Below are 13,390 nucleotides of genomic sequence, written 5' to 3' on the forward strand. Positions count from 1 at the left end.
CTACACCAGCACAGATGCCCATGGCTGTCAGCACAGCATGGCTGTCTGGATCAGACACTGCACCACGAGAGCCACTGCCTCCTGCCCTGGAGTTGCACTCCACACTCTCCCAGTGAAAACACTTACTTTCTGGGTTCTCAGAAAAAGTAAAGACCAGGGGCTGGGGATATAGCCTAGTGGCAAGAGTGCCTGCCTCGGATACACGAGGCCCTAGGTTCGATTCCCCAGCACCACATATACAGAAAACGGCCAGAAGCGGCGCTGTGGCTCAAGTGGCAGAGTGCTAGCCTTGAGCGGGAAGAAGCCAGGGACAGTGCTCAGGCCCTGAGTCCAAGCCCCAGGACTGGCCAAAAAAAAAAAAAAAAAAAAAAAAGTAAAGACCAAAGGGAGGTGGAAACAGAGCAGTATAATGACCATGGCTGGAGCAGAAGCGAATTGCCAGCACTCAATGGGTCAATTCTCATTTTTACTGAAGGGACAGATCAGGAAGAGCTGAGACGTGGAGAGTAATGAATGCTCAGTGCCCCTAGGACTGGGCTTCAGGGAACCAGTTTCTTTCTCCTGCCCTGGACGTGTTCTAGCAGTCTGAAAGGTAGATGAATGTGTACACTAACAGTCTCTCTCCAATGTGTCTACAAAACATTATAAGTGAGAATATGGACCTCAGATCCTGAACTCAGAAAACACCTTAAACCTCTAGAAAACACTTCCCTTTTCTCTCCATTCCCAGCCTTCCCATTTCACCTTGTCAGCACACTAGAAACCTCAGGCCCTGCCTGCAGGCACAGGCATGCCAGTCCCCAGCCATGGCCATACCGACTGCCAGGCTTCCAGTTCTTCCTCCCACCAGGCTGTGATCCAGTACCACCTTGCACACCTGGCTGCCAGGCAAAATGCCCGTCTCCTCCCACAGGGACAGGATTAGAACTTGACTATGTTCGAGTCCTTACCCCCACCATCCTGTCACCCTCATTTCAAGACTGACTTCCTACATCTCCCAGCAAGTATTTAGCCATAGAACCCCCTCAGCTTCTCTCTTCCCCCACTCTCCCCACTCTGTCTCCGCTCAGAGGAAGGCTGGGCCTTGTCAAGAATCCAAGGCAGGCTGGGAATATGGCCTAGTGGTAGAGTGCTTGCCTCACATACAAGAAGCCCTGGGTTCGATTCCTCAGCACCACATACACAGAAAAAGCCAGAAGTGGCGCTATGGCTCAAGTGGTAGAGTGCTAGCCTTGAGCAAAAAGAAAAAGAAGACAGTGCTCTGAGTCCAAGCCCCAGGACTGGCAAAAAAAAAAAAAAAAGAATCCAAGGCTGTCAAGATGCATTGTATTCACAACCTGATTTCTAGAATTGAAACCTCTTTGTACAGCTACTTAATTTAAAAAAGTAAAATAAATTTGAGAGGGGGAAAAAAAAGAATAGTAGAGCCAGGTGTTGGTGGCTCACACCTGTAATCCTAGCTACTCAGGAGGCTAAAATCTGAGGATCACAGTTAAAAGCCAGCGCAGGCAGGAAAGGCCTTGAAATTCTTATCTCCCATTAGTCACCAGAAAACTGGAAATGTGGCTCAAGTGGTAGAGCACTAGTGTTGAGCTGAAGAGCTCAGGCCCAGAGTTCAAGTCCCACAGCAACAACAACAACAACAGAATCCTGGGCTGGCATTTGGGTGTGGTGATGTACATTTGGGAAGGTGAGACAAGAAAATGAAGAGATCCAGACCAGTTTAAGCTACCTATCAAGACCTTGTCTTAAAAAAGAAAAAACAGTGCTGGGAATATGATCTAGTGGTAGAGTGCTTGCCTTGCATCACAAAGCCCTGGGTTTAATTCCTCAGCATCACATATATAGAAAAAGCCAGAAGTGGTGCTGTGGCTCAAGTGGTAGAATGCTAACCTTGAGCAAAAAAAAAAAAAAAAAGTCAGGGACAGGGCTCAAGCCCTGAGTCCAAGCCAAGAAAAAAACATGGAGAGGTGGTTCAAATGGAAAAGCACTTTAAACCCGCTCCCTCCAAAACAACAGAATCGGGGCTGGAGATATGGCCTAGTGGCAAGAGAGCTTGCCTCGTATACATGAGGCCCTGGGTTCGATTCCCCAGCACCACATATACAGAAAACGGCCAGAAGTGGCGCTGTGGCTCAAGTGGCAGAGTGCTAGCCTTGAGCAAAAGGAAGCCAGGGACAGTGCTCAGGCCCTGAGTCCAAGGCCCAGTACTGGCCAAAAAAAAAAAAAAAAAAAATTACCAAAACAACAGAATCTTGTGCTGGGAGTGCTTGTTGCCTAACATAGGAAAGACCCTAGGTTCAACCCATAGTACAAAAAAAGAAAAAGAAAAGGTTTCCAAACTTAGCTCAGCACCCTAATCTCCTCCTCCTACCCCCTATCTAAGTCTTTCCTTCCTCTTATTTTATAAACATGCAAGTCATCTTCAAAGAACTCCCTTCACCCCACTTCTTCAATACCTCAGGCCACCTGCCTGCCCTCTTTACTGGCTTAACCTCTTCAATTCTTGACCAGGTGGATAGAAGCCTTATTTCTGCCTCATCCCGTGTATTTTAAAATCAATTCCCTAACTCCTTAGACATTCACCCAATGTGCCACAGCTATTCCCAAACACCTTGTTCTCCAGAAAGTACTTTCAACTTTCTTCTTTTTTTTTTTTTTTTTTGGCCAGTCCTGGGCCTTGGACTCAGGGCCTGAGCACTGTCCCTGGCTTCTTCCCACTCAAGGCTAGCACTCTGCCACTTGAGCCACAGCGCCGCTTCTGGCCGTTTTCTGTATATGTGGTGCTGGGGAATCGAACCTAGGGCCTCGTGTATCCGAGGCAGGCACTCTTGCCACTAGGCTATATCCCCAGCCCCAACTTTCTTCTTTTATACACTCATCTTCTCTACAGCGTGAGCTACAGCTTTCTGTAGTTCCTTGAGGGTAATAGGCACATCTTACTCACATGACAACAAGAGTAACTGGAAAATGGTAGCATATGTAGACAAGATGCTGTGACCCTAGAACAATACTTAACTATAGTAACCAGGAAAAATCCTTCTCCCACAAAAAAAAAGTGAAAAGCTCTAATTATTTTTAAAACAAAAACATTTATCGTATGGCTAATCTTTGAAATTCTCAAGATGGTGCTCTACACAATCAGTGGAGTTTCTCTAGTAACAAACTATAGAAATGATCCCTGAAAAAAATAGTCTTAAAGCTCCACTTATTTAGTGATAGTGATGATCAAATTCAGGGCCTCATGCATGCTAAGCAAACACATAACTACTTAGCTATATCCCCAGCACTTCTGGTCTTCTTGCAACTGGATTTCTGTGTATCAAATGACATAGCTTTTCACTTCTGCCTTTCCTGATACTATTTTTTTTGGTGTCAGGACTGGGATTTAAACTCAGGGCTTGGGTACTGTCCCTTCCCTTTTTCACTCAAGGTTAATGCTCTACCACTAGAGTCACAGTTCCATCACTATAACGAATTACTTGTGCTGTTATTTTACAGCCACATTCACCTCCTCACCTCATCCTGCCCCCACCCCAACCCCAAGCAGCTTTAAAACACTTGAAATATCAGGTATAGCTCAAGTAGAGCACTGCCCAGCAAGCTCAATGCCTGGGTTTAAAGCCCAGCATCACTCCTTACACACACACACACACACACACACAATAATACCAGAAGCACTAAGCACATGGATAGCTGCTTCTTACATGTCTCACACTCATAGGGCAACATATTAGGATTGTGGGAATCTCAGTAATAATAATACCAGAAAATTCCAATAAATGTTCAGTTAAGAACTACAACTGTGGGGCTGGGGATATGGCCTAGTGGCAAGAGTGCTTGCCTCGTATACATGAGGCCCTGGGTTCAATTCCCCAGCACCACATATACAGAAAATGGCCATAAGGGGTGCTGTGGCTCAAGTGGCAGAGTGCTAGCCTTGAGCAAAAAGAAGCCAGGGACAGTGCTCAGGCCCTGAGTCCAAGCCACAGGACTGGCAAAAAAAAAAAAAAAAAAAAAAAAAGAACTACAACTGGGCTGGGAATATGGCCTAGTGGTCGAGTGCTTGCTTCGCATACATGAAGCCCTGGGTTCAATTCCGCAGCACCACACGTATTTTTTAAAAACCCAGAAGTGGCGCTGTGGCTCAAGTGGTAGAGTGCTAGTCTTGAGCAAAAAAGAAGCCAGGGATAGTGCTCAGGCCCTGAGTTCAAGCCCCAGGACTGGCACAAAAAAAAAAGAGAGAGAGAACTACAGCTGATAATCCCTCACTATTCAGGATCAGCTACCTCTAGAATTCTACTTTTCCTAGCAATTTTTTCTAAACCTATAATGGGAGCTACCACAAGAAAATCCTCTGGCTATCAATCAACTGTATCCAGCTTACCTTTCTCTCTTCTTCCTAACCTCAGAGTTCATGCATCAATGCACTGGATGTGTGTTGCCTTCAACGGGGACCAGGGAAATGACCCTCAACAATGCCTCTGTGCTGCCTAGGCTGCTAGCCTTGGGGAAGAGGGGACAGAACTCATCAGGGTCCTGTATGTTCATCCCTCCATCGCTCCATGAGCACCTATGAGATGAGTTCCCATTCTGTTTCCTTCACTCCTACTTTGTAGGAAAGCTACCCCAACACACTGAAAATCAAAAGCACCTTACCTCACAGTAAACAATGTCTGCTCCATAATCCAGGGCCAACAGCCGCATTGGGAGGGTCCCCACCCGAACCATAGGGGCTAGGATGATTTTGTTGTGGTAGCACAGGGAAATATTATTCACAATCATTCCTCTTCTGCTATGCCTAAAGAAAGGAAAAACAAGAGTAGTAACAAAAGTGAAGAAAGTCATTCCTATCATCCAGTGGAGGCTTCCCTTCCTCCTTCCTCTACTCATTTTCATTTCTTTCCTTTGATCATTAAGAAGTATGCATGTTCAGCAGTGATACTCAGGAGACACTATGTTGAAATGAAGTACATAACTTGTGGATGGGGACAGGAGGGAAAAACTGAGAGAGGACAAAGGAAGGGGTGACACTACCCAAAAAGAAATGTACTCTTTACTTGACTTATGTAACTGTAGCCCCTCTGTACATCATTTTTATAATAGTAATAAAAAATTAAAGTATGCATGTTCAGTTATTCATCTAACAACAGTTCATTAAGAACAGTGTTTACAGCCAGGTGCCAGGGGTTCATGTCTGTAATCCTAGTTAATTTTTTGTTCAAGGTTAGTGCTCACAGCTCCACTTCTGGACTTCTGATGGTTAATTGGAAATACAGAGTCTCATGGACTTTCCTGCTGAGGATGGCTTAGAACCATAGTCCTCAGATATCAGCCTTCTGAGTAGGTAGGACCATAAGCATGAGCAAATTGGTGCCTAGCTAAGAGCATTTTCAAAAACAATACCAGTTTCTAGATCTTACCTCAAGACAATCAGAATGTAAATTCCACAGACAGATATTTTATTCATTTTGCTTTCTGAGCAGTGTGCGTGTGTGTGTGTGTGTGTGTGCGCGTGTGTGTGTGTGTTTTCACTGGGGCTTGAACGAGTAGCCTTATGCTTCCCTCAAGTTTTTCTCTCTACCACTTAAGCCACATCTCCAGTCCAGCATTTTCACTAGTTAATTAGAGATGGACATAGACTCTTGTAGCCCTTTTTTTGCTACTGGCTTTAAACCTGATCCCCTGATCTCAGCCTCCTGACTAGCTGGGATTACATGTATGAGCCACCAGCACCTGGCTATGTACTGAACTTATCAATGACAGAAAACTCAGTATATTCCAAGCAGATCTGAGCAATTCTAGTTGCTACCGTAGTTCTTTATATATAAAGTTCAGAATTTCTTCCAGTCATCTGTGAGCTCCAACTCTACAAGTGTTCTACCACTAAGCTATATCCTTAGTGTTCTCCCATATACTTTAAAGCATCTTTTGCTTACAGTGCATAATACAATGCAAATGTTATGTAACTAGTTGTTATACCATATTGTTGGGAAATTAGGGGCAAGCAAAAAATCTTTAAGTTTAGTACAGATACAATTCTTTCCGTGAATGCTTTCAGTCCATGGTTAATTTTGGAAGGCAGCTATGCTCACCACTATACCACCAACGCCCTCGCCCATGGTTAATTTTGAATTCACAAATGCCCAACTTGTGGATATGAAAGGCTAACTGTATTCAATTAAAGTATTTTCCTTAAGTGTTAAGAAACTTCAGGGTAATCAGTCCAAAAAAATTTTTTTAATTTGCTTGATCTGTCACACCAGGCACCTCAGATAATTCAAATATATATGAGATAAATCTCATACCTAATCAGTTCATAGATGTAGCAGAACACTATTGGTAATAGTACTACTATTTACCATTACCAGTTAGGAATCTAACAATAAGCCAGTGGAGGTAAGCAAACTGCAAGAATGATAGACTGCTGGGTGGAAGATGAAAAGGGGAAGCGTTTTATCAGGATACATATGGAACTATTATAGCGAAATACCTGTGTACAACTAATACATGCAAATAGAAATGGGGAAACAAATGATGGATTCAGGATGAGAAGCCAGGCGTGACAAGGGAATGGAAATTAAAATTTGGTTGGAAGGGGAAAAAACATAAAGAAGAGATGACTCCAGCGGGGCACCGGTGGCTCATGTCTGTAATTCTAGCTACTCAGGAGGCTGAGATCTAAGGATAGCGGTTCAAAGCTAGCCCGGGCAGGAAAATCCATGGGACTCTTATCTCCAATTAACCACCAGAAAACCGGAAGTGGAGCTGTGGTCAAAGTGGTAGAGTGCTATAGCCTTGAGCTGAAGACCTCAGGGACAGCGCCCAAGCCGAGTTCAAGCCTCCTCTAAAAAGAAAGCCTTAAGACTTTACCTCCCACTTGAGAAAAGAACTAAGAGGAAAGCCATCATCACCTTGCGCTCCGACCCGGGAATGAGCCTGGATCCACGACCCCAGACTCACCTACCATTCATTCACACAGGTATTACCACGGCTTGCTCGGAGTCCACGTGTGGGGAAGCATTACAACACCCGGCACCCCCCAGAGTGGGTGGAGAGGGACAAACGCTAAACAAACCATCCCAGGAGCAGGGAGCACGACAAACGCTAACCGATTTACCACCCAATTGCCGGGAGCCACCCGCACCCCTGGTCCATCTGGCCAGAGCCCCGCTGTCGCCTTTCGACTTTCCAGCCCCCACCCCCACCCTCGCCTCCACCGCACGTCCTTCCTCCAAGCTGGCCCGGGTCTGGAGAGTGCCGCCCCTCGTTTGGATCTACAGACCTCGAAGCCACTGAACTCTAAGGTCCTCCCCTCCTTCCTCACGGCTTGCAGGGCCACACGGCTCAGAGCCCCGCCGGCCACCGTAGGCGAGGCGGAGACGCGCGCGTGACGTCATCGACCCGCGCCCTTCCCACAACCAGGGCGACGATGGCTCTAACGCGTCGGTCACCGCTGTGGTCGTTCTTCGTTCGCTTGTTTCCAGCGCCCCGGCGGGATCTAGCGGTCCATGCTACCGACGAGCCTCTGCCGGTGGTGCGCATTCCGCGTGCTTTGCAGCGGCGGCAGGAAAAGCAGCAGAGCGGGCGTCGGAATCTCCCGCAGCCGGTGCTAGTGCGACCTGGACCGCTGTTGGTGTCGGCGCGGCGCCCGCAGTTGAACCAGCCGGCGCGCCTCACTCTGAGCCGGTGGGAGTCCGCGCCGCTCGCCTCGCGCGGCTGGAAGCATCGGCGGGCACGTGGGGACTATTTTTCCATTGAGCGCGCGCAGCAAGAGCCACCTGCCCTGCGGAAACTTTCGTCGCAGGGCACTTTCGCGGAGCTAGGTTTGGAGCCCCGCGTGCTGAGTGCCCTTGAGGAGGCCGCGCCGGAAGTCGTTCGGCCCACCACTGTGCAGGCAAGCACCATTCCCCCATTGGTCCGTGGCCGCCACGTTCTTTGCGCCGCGGAAACGGGCAGTGGAAAGACTCTTACCTACCTACTGCCGTTGTTTCAGCGGCTCCTGGGTGGGCCTGTCCTGGACTCCAGCTCTATCGCCACTCCCCGCAGCCTAGTCCTTGTCCCCTCCCGAGAATTAGCCGAACAAGTGCAGGCTGTAGCGCAACCATTGGGCAGGTACTTGGGCCTGCAAGTACAGGATCTAGAGGGAGGTCATGGCCTGCATAGGGTCAAGCTGCAACTGTCTAGAAAACCTTCAGCAGATGTACTAGTGGCCACTCCAGGGGCTCTGTGGAAGGCTCTGAAAAGTCAACTGATCAGCCTAAAACAGCTCTCCTTCATGGTGTTGGATGAGGCAGACACACTGCTGGATGAAAGCTTCCTGGAACTTGTGACCTACATCCTGGAGAAAAGCCATATAGCAGAAAGCCCAGCTGACTTAGAAGACCCCTTCAATCCCAAAGCTCAGTTAGTGCTGGTGGGAGCCACATTTCCTGAAGGCGTAAGCCAGTTGCTCAGTAAATTTGCCAGTCCAGACTCTCTCACCACCATCACAAGCACTAAGCTTCACTGCATCATGCCTCATGTCAAACAGACGTTTATGAAACTGAAAGGAGCAGAGAAGGTGGCTGAGTTGGTACAGATCCTCAAGAAGTATGACAAAACAGATAAGACTAAACCATCAGGGACTGTTCTGGTGTTCTGCAACAGCTCTAGCACTGTGAACTGGCTGGGATATATTCTGGATGATCACAAAATTCGACACCTAAGGCTGCAGGGGCAAATGCCAGCCAAAATGAGAACAGGTATCTTCCAGTGCTTTCAAAAAGGCTCCCGAGACATACTTCTCTGCACAGACATAGCTTCTCGAGGCTTGGACAGCATCCATGTGGAGCTGGTTGTTAATTATGATTTCCCCCTCACCCTTCAGGATTACATACACAGAGCAGGGAGGGTAGGCCGAGTGGGGAGCGAGGTACCAGGCACGGTTATCAGTTTTGTGACCCATCCCTGGGATGTGAGGTTGGTTCAGAAGATTGAACTGGCAGCTCGTCGAAGGAGAAGCCTTCCAGGACTAGAATCCTCAGTGAAAGATCCTTTGCCTGAGCCAGCCTGATTTTGGCTGACATAAAGGTGATAGGTATTTGCTTTTGTCCTGGGTGGGTGAGCACATTTGTCAGAAGGAAGCATTGGACATACCCTGTCTTCTCCCTGAAGCCCTGCTTTTCTCCTTGTGGCTTTGAAAGGTAAGCTGCTGGCCAGCACTGGAGTGTGAAAAATAAAGTGGATTTTGACTTTATTATGATTTCTAACAATAAATGATAGTTTTTATGGGATTTTTTTTTTCAACAGAAGCTTTTCATTGCATATAATACTGCAACACCAGATTCTAGTAAACAGTCTGCTTCAAGACTATGACAGAGGTAATTGCACAATCAAAGGATTGTGTTTGTACCAGTCAGACTTTCCTCTGGTCCAGCAAGGGAAGCACTTCCTCTCTGCCCTAATTAAAAATGGCTGGGGACCAGTGGTTCGTACTATTACCCTAGCTACTCAGGAGGCTGAGATCCTGAAGATTATGGTTCAAGCCAGCCTAGGCAGGAATGTCTGTGAGACTCTAATCCAAAAAAAAAAGCCAAAAGAGGGGCTGTGGGTCAAACCCAGGCCCACATGCGCACACACACAAACACACAGGTTATTTTTTCTCAACTCATGTAGGGTTCAGTGCAGCTTGTGATGGCAAAAGTCTGTCACAAACTGTTAGACATGACTGGGACAGTGCCTTCTGGGCTTTTCTGCCCGGGCTGTCTTTGAACTTCCATTCTTGGATCTCAGCCTCCTGAATAGCTAGGATTATGAGCATGAGCGTGAGTGGGTGGATTGTCATTCTCACCTTTAAAATTATTAGTGACCTACATTTTGCCTTGGAGCATCATCTTCCTAATGTCCAACACCTAGAATTGTGATGAACTTGTCCTAGAGCTCCAATAGAAAGCCCTATTGTTGAGCTGTGTGTGTGTGCTGGTACTAGAGCTTGAACTCAGGTCCTGAGCATTGTCCATTAGCTTCATTAGCTTTTTTGCCCAAGACTGGTGCTCTACCACTTGAGCCACACTTCAACTTCTGGCTTTTTGGTGGTTAATTGGAGATAGTCTCTCACAAACATTCTGTCCGGACTGGTGGGATCCTCATATCTCAGCCTTCTGAGTAATAGGATTACAGGCACAAGCCACCAGCATCTAACTCCCTTTCACTTGTTAGAAACTGCACTTAAAAGCCAGGCACCAGTGGCTCATGCCTCAAAGCCAAATCTGGGCAGGAAAGCCAATGAGACTTATCTCCAAAAAAAACAAAATAGCACTGTGGATCCAGTGGTAGAGCAATAGCGTTGAGCTGAAGAAGAGCTCAGGGACAACACCCAGGCCCAAAGTTCAAGCCCTGTGACCAACAAAAAAAAAAACAAGAGACCTCACTTTAAAAAGATGAGGGGGGACTGGGAATATGACCTAGTGGTAAAGTGCTTGCCTTACTTATACATGAAGCCCTGGGTTCAATTCCTCAGCACCACATATATAGAAAAAGCTCGAAGTGGCGCTGTGGCTCAAGTGGTAGAGTGCGAGCCTTGAACAAAAAGAAGCCAGGGACAGTGCTCAGGCCCTGAGTTCAAGCCTCAGGACTGGCAAACAACAACAACAACAAAAGATGAGGGGTCCATTAATTTACACTCAGAACAGAACAAAGGGGCTGGAAATATGGCCTAATGGTAAAGTGCTCGCCTCGTATACATGAAGCCCTGGGTTCGATTCCTCAGCACCACATATATAGAAAAAGCCAGAAGTGGCACCCTGGCTCAAGTGGTAGAGTGCTAGCTTTGAGCAAAAAGAAGCCAGGGACAGTGCTCAGGCCCTGAGTTCAAGCCCCAGGACTGGCAAAAAGCAAAACAGAACAGAACACAGTCAAGAAGAGCCTGTCTCTGCTTTGATTCTTCCCAACTGGGATGCCTTTCCGTTTTACCTATCCTGTTCTCACCAGGCCACTTCTAAGGAGTGCCGCTTGGTCTCCTAATCCACCCAGATTTCTGCCTCTCCCACTATCAAATGCTTACAGTGCATTCTGTGTGTCTCAGGCTAATCTTGACTGGGGACAATTTTTGGTTTTCCTAGCCCTCCCTGTGGTCACTGGAACTGTCCCCACCCACAAGTTGTGCTCCCTAGGGAGTGGCTAAGTAGTTAGTATATGGGTGGGGAGGCCAAACAGGAGGGTCCAGAAAGGGTTCTCAGCTTTTTCCCTGTGCTTCTCCACAGAGGGTTAGACCTCTTGTCAGAAGTTGCTTATGTGGTCTCACTGGGTAGTAATGACATCACAGGCCTCAGTTTCCATGGCAAGAGAACTACGCAAACGCCATCTCCCTGAGGAAACTTCCCTATCTTTTCTCTACAAGAGACGGATCTGGTTGGTTGCCTGAAAGAAAATGTCTGACCGAATCTTCTATATTCATTCCAACATGTCTTCTGTCCCCTGGGAAAGCAGTGCAACAGGTAGGTCAAAGTCACTCACCTGTACAAGAAGCCTTGGTGCAAACAACTGTGGGCCACCATATAGCTTTATGGTTTGGTCACCACACCTCAGAACGTCCTCAACTGTGAGTAGGACCAGTGAACGGTTCCCCATTCAGGAGCCCACAGTGTTCCTGCTCACTAAGGGCAAGTGACATCATCTCTGGGCAAGACTTCAGAGAAGTCTCTTGATCTTTATCAATGTCACCTTCCTCTCTGGGCTACAAGATGCTTCCTTCAGAGATTTTTGTTGTTTGTTTGTTTGTTTTTGGGGGGTGTCAGTTGTGGGGCTTGAACTCAGGGCCTAAATGCTGTCCCTGAGCTGTTTTGCTCAAGGCTAGTGCTCTACCACTTTGACCTAGTGCTACTTGTGGTTTTCTAGTGATTAATTGGAAATAAGCCAGCCTGGGCTGGCTTCAAACGGAGATCCTCAAAGCTTAGCCTCCTAAGTAGCTAGGATTACAGGCGTGAGCCACCAGCACCCGGCCAGACTTTTTAAGTTGATAGCAAAAAGCCAAGTGTACTTTTGTTGTCTAGGTGGAGTGGTTTAAGGTAGAGTTGTTAAAGACCTCACAGGAACCTCCACTTAAGACCTGTGTAATCTTTGCTGTATTGCCTTGGAGACAAACAGATTAAGCTCCCTCAGGTACTTCCCAGTCTGAGCTGCTGAGTACTGGAGAAATGAGTGCCATGGTGGGAGGGATTCACAACCAATTTAAATCCCATCACATGTTTTTCTATAACTTGAAAACCATTATTAAAGCTCAGAAATGGTAGGCCTTTAGAAAATGTTCTCATTTGTGAAAGGGAGACACTAGAGGGGTGCCAACTACAATTATTTTGAGGTTAACTGGTTCTCCCTGGGAATAAGGAAATATACCCTGGTCTCCCATTGTTGCCATTGGTTCCACAGAAGTCAAATGGTTTTATAGCAAGCATCCCTTTCTAGGTAACCCAGAGAGGAGGCAGGCTAAGACTATGTTTGGGATGGTAAACAGATAAAAGGGGCTTTAGCCAGAAACAGGAAATCATGTGAGAGAGGAAGGTCCTAGCAGCGCAGTGTATAAAGCAGAAGTGACGGATCCATTCTGGCTTTCTTTCCTGCAGTGCCTCCCATGCCGCCTCCTACGCCTGTTTACTACCATGTCCTCTACCAAGGGTATGGAGAAACCCAGATAGGCTGGCATGGGGAGACGTACTGTCTGGTGGGTGGCTACCGGCTCTATGGCGATGCTCCCCTGGCCACTCCAGCAAAGACCAAAACAGAGAAGCCAGCACCCAGGCAGGCTCCCAAGAGACATCGAGCTCCAGAACCAGATGAAGATCTAAGTTGCTCTAACTCCAAAATTCGTCCTTTGAACCATGGTGGCAGAAGGCTGACCCCAAAGAAGCTGGCGAAACGACCTAATCTATTGAAAGGACAAGCATGTAAGAGTGACTGCCACTGCCTGCCTCTAGAAATAGAACCTGAGCCATTCTGCCTGAGCCCTCCACAGCCAGGAGCTCCCCTTCTATTCCAACTGGCTACAGGCAAGAAGGTTTGAGAGATGAGGCTGCTTTGATTTCCCAGAGCTGAAGCTGGCCTGGACAAAGGCTTTTTCTCGGGCAGAAGAAAGAATAATCTTCACTGTGCAAACCAAGAAAGAGCCAAGTATACAGAAATGGTGCAGAGTGGCCTAGTAGAAGCCCAATGTACCAGATAGACTCCTGTTCCTGAGTCACTGCCAGTGGCCACCAGCACAAACCAGGAGGGGCTGAAGTGGGGTGAAACAAGTGTATGCCCCAGAAGCCTCTTGCCTGTATCTGCAAGAAGCAGAAGAAAGAGCTCCAGGGAGACCAGCTACCAGGAGAAAGTTTATCAAGACCCCACTACCACCCCCTTTAGCTTATAGTTC

General features: G+C 47.4%; 3 protein-coding genes and 1 pseudogene across 8 annotated transcripts in view; 2 read left to right on the forward strand and 2 right to left on the reverse strand.

The window, feature by feature from the left end:
• The window catches only part of Dus2 (dihydrouridine synthase 2), a 37,096-nt gene extending 29,677 nt beyond the window's left edge, over positions 1-7,419 (reverse strand). For 2 of the 5 annotated variants that reach the window (XM_048355283.1, XM_048355279.1), the window contains exons 1-2: positions 7,286-7,371; positions 4,660-4,801 (exon numbers count right to left, since the gene is read on the reverse strand). In XM_048355283.1, the coding sequence (XP_048211240.1) occupies positions 4,660-4,785 (126 nt within the window). In that variant the 5' untranslated portion in view covers positions 4,786-4,801; positions 7,286-7,371. Of the gene's footprint in view, positions 1-4,659; positions 4,802-7,285 lie in introns of all 5 variants that reach the window. The other 3 variants (XM_048355281.1, XM_048355282.1, XM_048355284.1) reach the window with 3 other exon arrangements.
• Positions 3,109-3,198, reverse strand: LOC125358911 (annotated as a pseudogene).
• A 1-nt stretch (position 7,420) lies between the features above and the next one.
• Ddx28 (DEAD-box helicase 28) lies at positions 7,421-9,275 on the forward strand. The gene has a single exon (XM_048355278.1). The coding sequence runs from the start codon at positions 7,433-7,435 to the stop codon at positions 9,053-9,055; it is 1,623 nt and encodes a 540-aa protein (XP_048211235.1). The 5' UTR covers positions 7,421-7,432; the 3' UTR covers positions 9,056-9,275.
• On the forward strand, positions 9,117-13,390 carry Dpep2nb (DPEP2 neighbor). 2 transcript variants are annotated; one of them, XM_048355290.1, is made up of 2 exons: positions 9,117-9,185; positions 12,603-13,390. In XM_048355290.1, exon 2 carries the CDS (start codon positions 12,611-12,613, stop codon positions 13,037-13,039), a length of 429 nt encoding a protein of 142 aa, XP_048211247.1. In that variant the 5' UTR covers positions 9,117-9,185; positions 12,603-12,610; the 3' UTR covers positions 13,040-13,390. The 2 variants fall into 2 exon arrangements, with proteins under 2 accessions (XP_048211247.1, XP_048211245.1); XM_048355288.1 differs by lacking the exon at positions 9,117-9,185 and adding an exon at positions 10,893-11,477.

This window comes from Perognathus longimembris, chromosome 10 (genome assembly GCF_023159225.1).
Source record: "Perognathus longimembris pacificus isolate PPM17 chromosome 10, ASM2315922v1, whole genome shotgun sequence".
Lineage (NCBI taxonomy): Eukaryota > Metazoa > Chordata > Mammalia > Rodentia > Heteromyidae > Perognathus > Perognathus longimembris.

What these genes read in the sequence shown, in the direction of transcription:
- Ddx28 (XM_048355278.1), top strand. Translation starts at nt 7,433, where the DNA reads ATGGCTCTAACGCGTCGGTCACCGCTGTGGTCGTTCTTCGTTCGCTTG.
- Dpep2nb (XM_048355288.1), top strand. Translation starts at nt 11,411, where the DNA reads ATGTCTGACCGAATCTTCTATATTCATTCCAACATGTCTTCTGTCCCC. An exon ending in CTGGGAAAGCAGTGCAACAG is followed by an intron (nt 11,478 to 12,602) that starts GTAGGTCAAAGT and finishes TCTTTCCTGCAG; the next exon opens with TGCCTCCCATGCCGCCTCCT.